The sequence below is a fragment of the Caretta caretta genome, chromosome 13 (genome assembly GCF_965140235.1).
Source record: "Caretta caretta isolate rCarCar2 chromosome 13, rCarCar1.hap1, whole genome shotgun sequence".
NCBI classification, from domain to species: Eukaryota; Metazoa; Chordata; order Testudines; family Cheloniidae; genus Caretta; species Caretta caretta.
Window position 1 is genome coordinate 19,957,759 of NC_134218.1, and position 14,238 is coordinate 19,971,996.

General features: G+C 46.7%; 2 protein-coding genes and 1 long non-coding RNA gene across 3 annotated transcripts in view; 2 read left to right on the top strand and 1 right to left on the bottom strand.

Annotated features, from left to right (window-relative positions):
- The window catches only part of PKIG (cAMP-dependent protein kinase inhibitor gamma), a 30,380-nt gene extending 21,723 nt beyond the window's left edge, over nucleotides 1–8,657 (top strand). Inside the window, exons 3-4 of the mRNA XM_048819703.2 lie at nucleotides 5,110–5,291; nucleotides 7,702–8,657. Coding sequence (XP_048675660.1) covers nucleotides 5,144–5,291; nucleotides 7,702–7,781 — 228 coding nt within the window. The 5' untranslated portion in view covers nucleotides 5,110–5,143 and the 3' untranslated portion in view covers nucleotides 7,782–8,657. The remainder of the gene's footprint in view (nucleotides 1–5,109; nucleotides 5,292–7,701) is intronic.
- A 2,478-nt stretch (nucleotides 8,658–11,135) lies between these two features.
- The window catches only part of LOC125622104 (adenosine deaminase), a 35,814-nt gene continuing 32,711 nt past the window's right edge, over nucleotides 11,136–14,238 (bottom strand). The window contains exons 10-11 of the mRNA XM_048819700.2: nucleotides 14,041–14,170; nucleotides 11,136–12,844 (exon numbers count right to left, since the gene is read on the bottom strand). Coding sequence (XP_048675657.1) covers nucleotides 12,740–12,844; nucleotides 14,041–14,170 — 235 coding nt within the window. The 3' untranslated portion in view covers nucleotides 11,136–12,739. The remainder of the gene's footprint in view (nucleotides 12,845–14,040; nucleotides 14,171–14,238) is intronic.
- LOC142068820 (uncharacterized) lies at nucleotides 12,805–14,047 on the top strand. The gene is made up of 3 exons (XR_012664717.1): nucleotides 12,805–12,894; nucleotides 13,310–13,553; nucleotides 13,921–14,047. It is a non-coding gene; the product is annotated as an uncharacterized LOC142068820 (long non-coding RNA).

Here is a 14,238-nt window from a genome sequence, read left to right on the forward strand (position 1 = left end):
AATGGAAATGCAAATGTTTGAATACAGTGTGAGGGTGCTGCATTAGGTCGTTCCCGTTCTCCCCCCCCCCCCCCATTCTGTACCTGGGCTGTTTGCATCCTGTCCCTACATTTTGGACTTTCCATGTATTTATCTGCCTGCGTGCTCTCCCACTGCTCTTATATCCCCTCCCCCCTGGCCCCGACACTTTGCAAGTTAGCCCAGGATGCCTATGTGTTTGCGTCCCCTCCCCCCTTCAATTTTGGTTTCATCTGCAGATATAGCTCAGGGTTGAATTTATGCCAAAAGAAATGTGCCTACCAAGGAAAGAAGTGAAGCTGCTGCAGAGGGGGGCAAAACAGCCCTTGGAAACCCTTCAAGAATCCTTGCCTGGGCTGCAATCACTGCGTGAACAATGACAGATACTTCCCCATCGCAAGAGAAGCCATTCTGTGCTCTCCGAGAACCACTGGTCTAATGCATTTGGACTCGGTGCCTTTACAATGTAAAGCCAATTCTGACTATGGGCGAGGGCAATAGCTGATCGTGCTTTCCCAGCAATTCTAACTGCTGGAGGCTGAAGTGGTGGAAGGAGAAAGGAAAAGAAAGATGAGAAAAGCGGCAGCTATGATCTCTTTCCGGGGGAGCAGGAATGCAGACTGCTAACTTTCCTCTCCCTGCCTGGAGCACTGTGTTAGAATCCTTGGAACGCTGATAGCCAGGGAAATCCTGAATGGCAAGGAAGTGAGGAATCCTGACAGGAATTGATAATTGGTTTTGTGAATAGCTCTTGAATCATGTGGTTTCTTTCCGGTGCCGCCCTCCAGCTCCCCGTCAAACCCTGTTACTAATGCACTGGGAGCTCTGCCAACGATCCTGTGCAATGCTGCACAGGACAGCAGGGCTTTGCACTGTGCACTAATGAGCAAGTCACTGGCTTCTGGGGAGGTGTCATTCTCATGGTGAGGCCTGCAAACTGATACTTATGGGATAACATCATGGCAGCATGCTAGGGAAAAGGCCAGGACTTATTCTATCCAGAGGAGGAACTTCCTTCCCCAAATACTGACTGCAGGGAAAGCAGTGCTGCTGGCGCTGGGGAAACCAGGCAAGAGGTAGAGAATAACCAGAAGCATGAACACAGTGGTTGCAGAGGCTATGTCGGCTGGAGGAAGGTAATGGTGGGGAGGTTAAGAAAAGTGAGGTGAAGTTACAGAAAATCCTATTTTCTTCTCTCCCTGGAGGTGGGGGGAGGCCGCCCTTTTGGCCTCAACTACAGGATCTCTCCGTCGATGTAGTTCCAGTGGTGCAGACCAGTTGCTGGTGCTGCTGTGAGCGGGGCTGGATGACAGGAAAGTAAAAACACACAAGTCCAGTCTACACAAGCGTCCCCTCCATGGCTAGCACCAGTGCTGGAGCAAAGGGAGAAGAATTTCAGTCTTCAGCATAAAAGCCACCATAAACATACTGCTTGCCATCTTCCCTCAGAGGAGTTTTCCTTGTCTAAGGCATATTGGGGTTATGAGATTAGCCACTGCACCTCCCGTTATAAGCCATCTTCCAGGGCAGGGGCAGTGGTTGTTATTTAAGGAGTAGCAGAAGAGCACATATGCTTTAGAGACAAGATTCTTGCCCTGAGGAGCTTACAACCTAACCTGACACAGGACAATTGCCAAGGGAAAGAGTGGGGCAATATGACAATCCCCCTCCCAGCCAGTCCCTCTGCCTTCTGGAGCTGATAACTGAAGTGAGACTTCCATTAGCAGCGATTTCTGTGAAATGCACAGGGAAAGGACTGACTCGTTTCATTCCCTTCACTCACTCTCTCCTTCCTCGAGGTATCAGTGCTGCACGCCTGACTCCATGCAAGCCAGTGGGAGTTTCGCCTGATCAGGTGACCAGGGTCAGGCCCTCCCCAAACTCCTGAGCTGCTCGGAGGGCAGTAGCTTGCATTTCCTGTTTGGAATATTTGCAGAGTCTAGGATTTTGAGAAGCAGATTACACTGTAAAGTGTGCAAAGGCCCTTCTTCAAATCCAACATCCAGCAACTGAGCCAACCCCAGCACTTCCTAAAACGACATTAACACTCGGAGTCACATCAGCAGCTGAAACGTACCAGTTTTATAAACGTTTCCCTTGAGGCTGAGCCATCCGGTTAAAACTCAGGATGAAGGAGTATTTAACCTTAATCCTCAATTTCTTCTCCATCTCTCTACCCAACTCTCCCCACCAACCATCGCCTTAGCCTCCTGAGGTCACATGATAATGATTTTTATTTCTCTGTGGGTCTGACTCAGGTGCGGCTGGCCTGTGTTCAGGGCAGGACCCAAAGAGAAAGGAAAAGTTGGCTTTTATGCTCTCTTGGTAGCTCTGCAATTCTTTGTTCAGCCCCTGGAGTCATTTAGAGCAGCTTAGAGCTCTCCTAACTTAGGTTGGGTCACCTATGGCCCCAAGCAACTGTTCTAGCACCTGGAAATAGTCAGAAAAGAGAGACTCTCCCGCCAATCCTTTTCACTGGCCACTCCCCTTATCAGCTGGCCAGGGCTGCTGAGTTTAAGGCTTGTTTGTCAGTGGAGCAGCACAAAGGGGCCGTACCATACTGAAGAAATAGGCCTTGCATTTCCACAGCCTGAGAAAGTCACCGCTGTGGGCCCTTGGAATGAGCTTGGCAGAGTTAAACCCAGCCCTAGAGTACATAGGAGGGCTCCATTTACTTCAGTGGGGAATTTGGCCCTCAGGGGCTCCTTCAGAGCAGGTCTGTCCATTGTGGCAGTAGGCCCTGCTTTGTTTATTACAAGCAATGGGGAGCTCAATAGCTGATGGGTATTTTTCTGCTGGCAAGATACATGGGTTGGAGAGAAGAATATATCTGTACTGCTGAAGGTGAAAGTCCTTTTTGGGGCAGTCAGTTTTTAGCCCTGACTGTGTCCCCTTAAACTCATCAGTCATGAGTGTTGCAGCTGCTTTTTGGGTCACATGCCCAGGAAATTCTGTTTCATTCCTTTCTGTGGCTGGTAAGAGCTGAGGAGGGACAGGAGTAAGCACGCTGCTGCTGCTGCCAAAGCCTCCTCGAGCAGCTCATTTGCTTTAGAACTTGATACCCTGCCGAGCAGGCTGGGCACAATCCACTGCATAGGGAGAGGTCAGCTCAGTCCCTGAGAGATGGCACTCCCGGGCTCTCTTCTGAGCCAAATGCAGAATAAACAAGACATGAATGGATTTCAGTATACGGCTACTGCCAAAAAGTGAGTTAGGAGCAATGAGCAGTTGCATCAGGAGGCAGTTCCTTTTCCTGGATGTCATTTCCTGGCATGGGTCCATCTGAACGTGGCATCTTTGGCAGCTCAATGCTGAGCACAGTCTGTGAGGGAACTAAATCAGTCTCCAACTCACGCGGAGCTTCACCCTAGGGGCATTTAACCACAAGTCGCAGAAACAGGTGGGTGCTGAGGAGTTGAATTTTAGCTTACGTCAGCAAGGCACTGGTAATCAGGACCCTCCTCAGAGCATTTCCAGCATCATCTAGGTGAAAGCTACTGCTTTCAGTGGCTCAGAATCAGAGAGAGAAATAATTGATAGTCTCTTACTTGCATGCGGATAAACTAAACACATGCCTAGTAAGCATGAACAGGAATCAAGAGTGCCAGATTTCCAGAGCAAAGGCAGAATTCCAAGTGAATTTCACAGCGAGCTCCATGCTTAAAGACAGTGTGTCTTTTCCATGGTCTCAAAGCCTGACAAAATCTCTGAACAGGGTGTGCTGTACAAATGCTGACAAGTTACAGTCAACTTAAATGAAAAGGAGCAACTTAAATACAAACCACACCAGCAAAGGAGCTGGCTCAGGGAGTTATTGACATGGCTGAGAGGATCTGGCCATTCAAACAGTTCTCAGAAGTTGAGCACAGAAATAAGCCTCAGCGTCAAATGGCCCAGAAAGATCACAGAAGGTTTGAATTTCACACCTTTAATTCCTCATTGCCAAGCAGTTTAAATGAACACTTCATTATATACATTTCAAAATGAAACTGACAAACGCCAGCTGAGATCAGTATGGACTCAACAACCTAGCACTGCCTGCTCCAAGGGCCTTTCAGAGGAGATAGAAAGCAGATACCCTGACAATTTGTGGGTCCAAATTCAGCCATGGCATACAGAGGCATAACTCCACTGAGTGCAAGAGCTGAATCTGGCCCATGATCAAAGATCCCATGATGTTTTTTAGGAACAGAGGAAAGTTAGGGACAGGGTTCGGTAACATTGGAGCTCAAGTAATTAAAACCAAACCAGTTTCCATTCTCTCTGCAGACGCAGGATGAACCCTGCTATTCTCACATGCCTTGTTCTGACATTAGATCAAATCCTATCAGGGCTTTCTCTTTGCTGCTATCTGTTCCATGCCCATCAGAGCAAACACAGCCGAGTTGGAGGTCTTCTGTTGTGTGGTGCACACAGGCAGGTTGTTCAGGTGAAATTCACTCCCCAGCGAGATGACTGTTGCACCACTTCAGCCCTATAAGTGGTGCATGGGTGAAGCAGACAGGTGGTGGAAGTGGGGACTCCAGACCTGTTCCAAATAGACTGGTGTGGAAGATAGCAGGGCAGCGGCACTGTAGTGAATTTCATCCAAGGGACATCTCTGTGCACAACCCATTGCAGAAGGTCCTCCCTTCCCCCCAGCCTCCACTGACTATCCTCATAAGAACATAACAGGAAACAGCAAGGATAAAGTTATTTCTGCAGAAAGGGCACAGCCATTTCTCATGTTAACTCCTAAAGGAGAAGGCTAAAAAGGGACAGTCAAGTGCCTCATCTTCTTTGCTTCCAACTGCAGAGGGTGTAATAATGGTCAGACATTCAGGGGTGCTGATAAGAGACAGATCTTTATTGTCTGGCCCCGCTCACCAGACACAGGTCAGTGTTACAAGCAATGCCCTGTCACACGACAAAGGTTGTTCTCCTGCAAATCAAGTGGCACTATTAGACGGCCCAAAGCAAAATTAACCAGAACTGTTTTTTTCATGCTGCAGTTAAACTCCACGTGATCATTTAACCTGAGTAGAGCTCGGAAGAGGATGTAGCAAGATTTCTCTGAGGACCCCTCACCTCAGGACTGTCTCTTCCCCACAGGGATTCCTATGAATTTGGAAATGCAAGCGAAGTAATGGAGATTGAGCCCTCGTACACTGACTTTATTTCCTGTGATCGCACTGGGCGGAGGAACGCTATCCACGACATCCAAGGAGACTCAACCACCATCAGCATGCGGAAGCTGGCAGGCGACATAGGCAAGCTCTCCATTGAAGGAGCAGGTAAGTGTGCAAGGTGAGGAAACTGACATGGGCTCCCTAGGCCTAGCCTGAAAGGCCAAGATATTCAACTTCATGCAAATTCAGGGAGTCAGGTGTGACCTGAAAAGCTCACAGCTGGAAAACCCAAGCACATTGAAGAGGAATGGTCCATTCTTTCCTAGTGTCACTGCCTTCTTATTTAATGGGTACATTAGTCTGAACTCGTCCTAGTGAGCTCCTTACAGTGAGTCTGAGGGTGATTCAGGTTTTAATTCGTAACGGGTAAAACACTAACATGCTCCTGTCAAAGCTCTTTGTGTAAACCAGTTCAAGCGCTGATGTTTCTACTGCAGGGAACGTAATGGCAAAGGGCACCGGCAGGGCAAACTGACCCCCTATGTGCCAAAGGCTTTAGAATAATAGGCTCTTTGAAAACCTAAACAATAGTTATGTTTCTATGATTTTTAATAACAATAGAATTTTTTTATGTAATCTTTCCCCTGCAGGCATTCTGCTGCTGCTGTCACACATGCTGACCAGCAGGGAGCACTAAGGCCAGGGAGCCTAAAAGTGAAACCAACTCAAAGCAGTTTCAGCAGCCATGTTAGTCTGTATCTGTAAAAAGAAAAGGAGGACTTGCGGCACCTTAGAGACTAACGAATTTGTTAGAGCATAAGCTTTCGTGAGCTACAGCTCACTTCATCGGATCCACTACATGCATCCGATGAAGTGAGCTGTAGCTCACAAAAGCTTATGCTCTAATAAATTTGTTAGTCTCTAAGGTGCCACACGTACTCCTTTTCTTTTTTCAAAGCAAAGTGACACTGATCGGTCTACCTGCCTGTTGTGTAAAAAGCACAAATGGGGACAGTAAAGTTTTTGTTTTTAACATTCCTTCCATTTTTGTCTTCTGAGCTTTGATTTGTAACAGGTTTGAAAACACATTTTTATCCCTTTTTTACCCTGATAATACCCCTTTAAGCATGTTACTAGTGGATTCTAATGTGATCCAGCAGCCATAGAGCAAATATATTGGCAGCAGGCTACCAGGAGTTTCAGAAGACATCCGAAAGAACTCACATTGCTTCCTTGTGTGACTCTGTAACTGCAATGTCCCCCGCTTAGAAAGCAATTGTTGCTCTAGCACTGCCCTACCTAAGCATCCCAGTATGTCATCTCAACCCCCTAAAACCCACTTTCGCACCCAGCCTCCCTCGTTCTAGAATAGCCTTTTGAAGTTTGGTGCACGTTACAGGTTGCATTCAGCAGCATACAGCCTGCTGCTTTTAGGCCAGTGGTTCTCAAACCTTTGTACTGGTGAAGCCTTTCAGATAGCAAACCTCTGAGTATAACCCCCCTTATAAATTAAAAACACTTTTTTATATATTTAACACCATTATAAATGCTGGAGGCAAAGTGAGGTTTGGGGTGGAGGCTGACAGCTCACAACACTCATGTAATAACCTCGCAACCCTCTGAGGGATCCCGACCCCTAGCTTGAGAACCCCTGTTTTAGGCCCAATATCTGGCCCCAGTGAAGTCAATGGTGGCTTTGCCACTGACTTCAGTGTGATCAAGATTTAGTCATTATTGGTCACTTCTTTGAATTTGGGTACATGGTTGTGTGTACATAAAACACAGCTGGCTATACAAGCACAGCAGAAGTAGTTTGCTGGTGACGGTTGGGAGTGTGAGGGAAGGGGTACAAGCTTCAACCTGACTGGTGGCTTCTCTTTTAGTGGAAGTCTTATCAATGCTCCTTTTCATTCGTTAGAAAGAATAAGGGCCACAGTCTCCTGTAGAGGGGCTAGATATACAACATGCTATTTTGGATCATGAAAGAGGGAGGCTAACATTTTGAGGCATTCCATCCCCTCCTCCCAAAATGGCTTCTGAAAACAACATGCTTAACTGAAATAGATAGAAAACAATGATAGAAAACCACTCTCATTCCCTCTAGTGAAGTTCCCAAGCTCTGCAGGAGGCAAGTACAGTGGGATCAGAGCATACAGCCTGCAGCCTCTTCTACTCTATCAACAGCCAGAGAGCAAGAGCCAGCCCTGCAGTGGTTCAAAATTGCTGGTCCAAGTCTCTCCTTGAAAATAACCCAGAGGCTTGCAAATTCCGTCTACTTCTCCAGGACCTGCTCTGGCATGAGCTTGGGCCACTAAACCCAACCGGGGGGCGGGGGGAATGGAGGTCTCAGTGCCTGAGCTCCAGCCTGGGTGGGAATGTCTACACTGCTATTTTTAACTCAGAAGGGTGAGCCCCTCACACCAAGTCAGTTGATGCAGACTCTGAGGCTTGCTGCTGCGGGTTTTGTTCTGCAGTGCAGATGTACTCCAAGAGCAGTGGCGGCACAGATGGAGCGAGTAACCTTTTGTTCTCTTAGTCACAAATTTAATCCCCCTTGCTTCCTTTCGGTTTACAGGAAACCAAGCTGCTGCTTCTGCTTCTGAGAAGGAACCTGAAGTGAGACTCAAGGGGCAAGATGGCACCCCCCCATCATGAGCATCGCAAGAGTGGGGGGTGGGGAAGGAAGGGTGGGAGGAGGAAAGAACTGTAAACACTAAATGGGAACGTTCCATCAAATTTCTTGACAACTGAGAGCCAAACCAGAACAATGAATTCTCCCTTTAAATGCTTATGCTGCAACCATTCTGTTCAGATAACTGTAGGAAGCTCATCAGTGAGTGGTACATCCATGGAACTCTACTCCCATCTAGAACAGCTTAGAACAACACTGCACGGGTGGTAGTCACATGACCCACTCTCAAAGTGCCTCAGTAGCAATTTTCCTCTACAGGACATTTAAAATCTACACTTCAGCCTTTACTGTATAAGGTACATTTTCTACTCTGTACATTTAGACTATTTATTTATTTCCTGTTCCCATAGATTAGAGATTTCGGTGCTTCCCTTACTTCACCTTCCTTCTGTATCCAGCTTAGAGGTGAATGGATATTTAGCGCTGCCTATACAGACACCTGGAGTCATGGGGATCAGCTGGGGAGGGGTGACGGGAGTTCCTGCTGCATTAATATTGAACACTATTAACCTGTGCTGCTACTTTTTGGGAATCATAAAAGGACCAAAGCTCACAGGTGCATGGACAAACTCCAGCTGCAGGCTCAGCAGCACCACACATGGACACCATTTGGCATTGTAGGGTTTTCAGATACTGTTAGAAGAAGGGCAGAAGAGGCTTTTTTGTGTGTTGTGACAGTTGATAAAATTCAGACTAATCTCTTCCAGAATCCATCTAGCTCTAAGGTATTTATTTCTGGAAAAGTTTCACACACTCTCTCTTCAGAGACACGTTTGTGTTAAAAATTGTTTGATAAACTATACGCTTGTTGTAATAAAGAACACACAACTCTCAGATAATACAGTTGAGTGGGGTTTTTCTGCAATTATCTGTTCCCCACACTTCTATCTCCTGAAACGTGGAATCACAAGCTCATCACACTAGATCACATCTATGTTGGGAACAGAGGGAAAGGAGCTATTTCAAATGACACCAGTGCTGTCCAGCTTCATATGCTCCCAAGTGCTGGAGCAACTTCCAGCTGAGAGTGGACTGGAAGCCGGGCTCAATAAATGCAAATTAATCCACTAGTTTGACACCAATGTCCTCCTATTTGCTAGAGACCAACTCCCCTGGCAGTGGTTATTTGATGTCTCTAGGATTTTCATTTGAACTTTAGAGCACAGCTCCTTCAGGGTCCAACATTATACGCGAAGCACGACTGGGCTGGCTCAGGACTTGGCTGAGACCAAGGTGCTAGAGGAAATGCTGCTGGTGACGTAAGGTGTCCTTTCCACTCAGAAGCACTGAGCTTCCCCCCAACACACAGCAAGTGCATGACCAGAATTCCATGTGCACTATGAAAGAAAGAGTGATCCAGTAAGGGCTCCAGAAAAGGACAAGAGCCCAGCTGGAATCCAATGCTGTGTTTTCCTCTCATGTCTCCGAAAGATTAATGAATGGACCCCATGCCACCTCCAAGAAAGGAACGAGCACGTTGTACCCCCACGCCACCCCAACCTTCCCTTCCCACAAAACAGGAGCTGTAATCACTGGGCCACACTAATCCACAATGGCCTTTCTACCACTCGGTGGACCTGGGCACTAGCACTAAAGCAGCTGTAAAGAGTGCGATGAGGCTGAGGCAGAAAAGGAGAGAGAAACATTCTCACATGGTGACCCAACACCAAAATCTCCTTCTTGGCAAGAGGAAAATTAGAGGGGAACAATGTTACGAGTTCAAATTTTATCAAACTAAACAAGGCCATAAACGAGGTCGGAATGTGCTGCCAGACAGACCAGACACCTCCAAGGAGCCTAAGAAATGAGATGACTGCGGAGCCAGGATAGAGACTTTTATGGCTCTGAAGCACCTAGAAAACAAGGATTTAGCAGCTAGCAGGTGCTGCTTCTGCCTTTTTTTTTTTCTTTGACAACCAACCCCAGGTCAATCAGCTTCTCTGGATCATGCTGCCAACTTTGCTCTGACATGGTATGTAAGAGCCTGCTCTTGTTCCCGTTGAAGTCCGCGGCAAACTGGCCACATTCTCAGTGACTCCAGTAAGAGCACAGTTGGGCTTTAAATGTCCAAGTCTCCTGTTCTCTAAAGCTCTGGCTGAGTAGAATCCATGTCTCATCCAGCCTCCCACATGCTCATAAGAATGGAGCAGCCAGGCAGAGCAGAGAACAGAATAATACACTATAAACTCAAGCACTACAAGGGATGGGCAAATCTTAGGTCTCTCAGCTCACAAGAGTGTGCATTCAAGGGTTATTTTTAGCCCAAATCACCTGTTTGCAAACTACAACTGGATAGGAAAGATGGGGGCATCAGATTTCCCCTGTGAGTAAAAGACCCGTGTCAGCTGCTGTCCCCAATTGTGCTGAAAGAACAAGCACATCATATTATTTAGTAACATCCTGGCTTTCAGAGATGCTAGGCCCACAGAGCTCCCACTGACTTCAATGGGAAGTGGAAGTGAAACTCTGATCACGGACATAGTGGTAGAAGACCCTTGCAAAAGTGGGCCTCCAAAAGTGAGCTGACACTAGGATCTAACTGACTGCAGAGGGAACAGTTCCAAGTTCAGCATTGCCTCACAGCTCTGATTAATTCTGCACAGCTCAGAAGGGAAAACACACCAAACAAAACATTATTTTTGGACTACATGGCAGAAAAATCACAGCCCAATGCCCAGTAATAACACTGTCACTTCTGGCAGTGACAGGTCTCTTTCTTTGAGCATAATAGGATAAATGATGTGTGAAATTGGAACAGCTTATATCGACAGCTCTGAGGAAGTTGTGAGCCTCCAATGTCTGAACAAGAGACGCGATTGCACTTCAAACAGGAGTCTCCTCCCACACCAGTGTAACTCCACTGACTTTGAGAGAGTTACTCCTGATTTGTACCATTGGGGGGGGGGGAGGGGGGGAGTCAGGCCCCAAAGTTACTGAATAACAACATTTGCCATGTGTACACCCAGGGCCTGATTCTGATCCAAGATGCATCCATTCTATAATGGTGTAACTCCTGTGATTTCAGGGATGCTATTCCCAATTTACATGTCTGCTAAATGGGAGAACAGATCCAACCTGGCCTCTGCTTCCATCCATCCCATCTCCAATTTTTCCCTTCAAGCAACCAGAGCCCAGCTTGTGGCACTCAGGGTAACTGCACAGATTCCACCAGTGGTTGTGATTGACTGTAGAGGCCCTAGGGATATGGAGGTGAGAGGAAATTTCAAAGGTTACCCATAGAACTACAGTATGGAAAAATTCACATTACTTTTTTGTAGGTCCTGTCAAAACAGCAGCTAGTGATGGTGGTCGGTAGGTAGATGTTTTATCCTTTTTATTATGTTGGCAACATGCTATTAGATACTAGATATATGTTAGATATATATAAAATGCCAGAGTCAATTATCCCCCAGGTTCTAACAATGTGGGTCACATTTGGCTAGAACTATGGTGCAGAATTTGACAGTTTCCTTTTAGCTCTTTAAGCAGAAATTAGAAATAAAATTAAACCAGAACAACATTTCATTCAGGGTCTCCAGAATGCAAACAGGTGCCCCCCCCAGTCCTCCCACCTCCGATTTCTCCTGCCTGGAGCAGGGCTTACTCTGCTCAGCCTGTGGGCGAGAGAGGCAGCTTGGCAGGACGCTGCCCCCTGTATCCTAGTGCCCATCGTTGCCATCTTGTGTGTGTGCTGGGTCCTGTTCCTGTACAACTGGTGAGTCCCTGTGGAGGGGCAGGGCAGGGGGTGGGGGGGAATAGGGATGATATCGGGTAGGGGGAAGAGAAGGGGATGGGGAAATGGGGCAGGGGGACAGTGTGGAGAAGAAAAGGGATGGAGTGGGGAGAGGAAGAGGGAGGGGATGGACGGGGGAATAGATGGGGTGACAGAGTGCTGCCACCAGAGGGAGCACTGCCTACTCGCTTCTGCAGAAATGGGGGTGGGGGGGTGCCCTCTCTCCCCCCCAAACCCCAGCTACATGTCACCTTTTGGAAGGATGTGCATGCTACAGGCTGCAGCAGACAGCAACTGCCTGCCCACCCACTGCTGGCCATTTCCAGACCCTTTTTTTCAATAAATAGATTGGGCTACTTTTGGGCTTGTTTTTAAGTGGCTTTGGGCCCGTGGTTCTCAACCTGTGTCCCAATCAGCCCAGAGCTGTGCCCATGTGACATCCTCAGAGCCATACTGGTAGTATTGGATGCTACAATGGTAAATAGGTTGAGAACCATCTGGCTAAAGCCTGTAAAAGGGAGGTCCTCCCTGGCCTCTGCACACTAGACAAATGGCCAAATTCAAAACATTTTGAGTTAGGTCACTGACATTTTCAGTTTGTACTCAGCAAATGCAAGAGAAATTCGCGAATGGCTCTGGGGTGACTAAAGCTGCATTTTTTGGCAAATAAATTATTTGCTGAAACAATTTCACCCAGTTTGAAGCACATGAGCAAGGTGGGGAAAAAACTGTCTTCTACCATGGTTAGACCACAGCCGCAGCTCAACATGATTACTTCTGTAGTGCAAAGGGGGACTAAGGTAGATCAGCAAGGGAACTAGAGCACCAAAAAGTCACATCAAAATGTTACCACCACCACCACAAAGAAAGAGGGCCTTATTTTGCTCTCACTTACACCAGGATGTAAAACTGGCATAAGCCACAATGGAATTATGCCAGAAAATTCCACCTGTACATTTGTGAGTCAGAAATCTAGGAAATCAGATATCTATTTAGTATGTGGGTGCTGTATGTAGGTATATACGGTAGGAACCATGGAAATACTGCTTTATAGTGTATGCCTCGGACTGTAAAGGTCAGCAAAGTAATACCATGGCACCTCCTCCCCAAATGCTCCCACTAAAACAAAGAGGAGTCGAGCACACATGGGGAGAGGTGAATGCAACCTGCCGGCTGGTAGAAGCAGGATTAGGATGGGTTGTCTGGGACCATCCCGTAGGCTTCATACAGCTTACTGAGAAGCTCGTTCTTTTCTTTCTCAGGCAGGAAGCTGGACTTAGCTGCGTTGATGTTCTGGGAGGAAAAGAAGAAAAAAGACTGAGATAGCTGGGTAATACCCACAAGTGAGTGTGGGGTTGTACGTGCACAAATCTTTGTGCATCAGTGAGTGTGAGCTAGTGAGTGAGTTGGTGTAAGTCAAATGACACCTTTGTTAGCACTGCTACTCTTGAGCTCTTTTCAGCAGCCTCAGTTTTCAGAGGAACCTGCTCCTACTCAGGATCTGTAATGGGCTTAAAAAAAAGCAGGAGATAAACAATGTGTCTTAAATTCCTTTATCGGGTTCCAGGATGTGCAGTTCAGGGGCCTGATCCAAAGCCTATTAAAGTCAAGGGAAAGACTCTCATTGACTTCAATGAGTTTTGGATCAGGCCCTGCCTGATATGCTGCTGTTGTAACAAAGTTCACTACTGGCTTCCCTTAACAATTTACAAAAATGTCTCTCTCCCCTTAATTTATAAGCTTCCTTTCATTAAACAGAAAGGAACAGCTCGTCTTCTGCAGGAGCCTGCAGCAAAACTGCCCATGGATTTAACGGTATAAAGATCAGAGCTTTCTACAGCTGGAAGGAAGAACACACACATAAGTCTACTCTCCAGGAAGACAGACTCTTGCTCCTTAAATGAGTCCCCTGATACAGGCCCAGTGCTTTCTCCTGCACAGCTGCATTCTGCAAATTCATCTTCAACACACAGAAAGGAAATCAACTGGTCTCCAACATATGGTAGGATGCATGAATGCCTGGACAGTACATATCTCCTTTCAACCCAGTGCACCTCTAACGGTGAAACAGGAAAGCATCAGAGGTTACCCACAAACAAGTGACACTCTATCAGACTAGTTTTCTGTCCCTTTATCTTAGGTACAAGGCAGATGAAAAACAGAATTATTAGATTTTTCAGGACACTGCACATGCCAATCTGCATGCAAAAATGCAATGACGGACACCATGTGACCCTATAAGTAATGGCAAAAGCAAATGGCCACTTTGTAGCCAATTGGTTTGCATATCAGTTACACTGGGCTAACTGCATGCTCGTGTTGAAAACTGCTGTTGTGCCCCCACATAATTCAGCTTTTTCTCCCCACAGTTTTAACTCCGCTGAACTCTCTTCCAGTTTCATGTTTAAAAATGAGATTTATCTCAGAAATGATGGATCACGTTCAGCTCCAACACGCGGCTTTGCACAGAACATCCCAAGACAACTTACCACTCTCTTCAACTCCTCTTCAGTGAAGCCCAGGAACTGCTTAGCTATTTTGTAATCAGTCTCAATTGTAGAGTTCAAAATGAGTGGGCTATCAGAGTTCAGGGAGTAATTGGCTTTATCATTCATAAACCTGGGAAAACGGAATTTAAAGTGGGACAAATATTAGAGTTTGCATAGTTTGTGTTTTTCCAAGTGTAA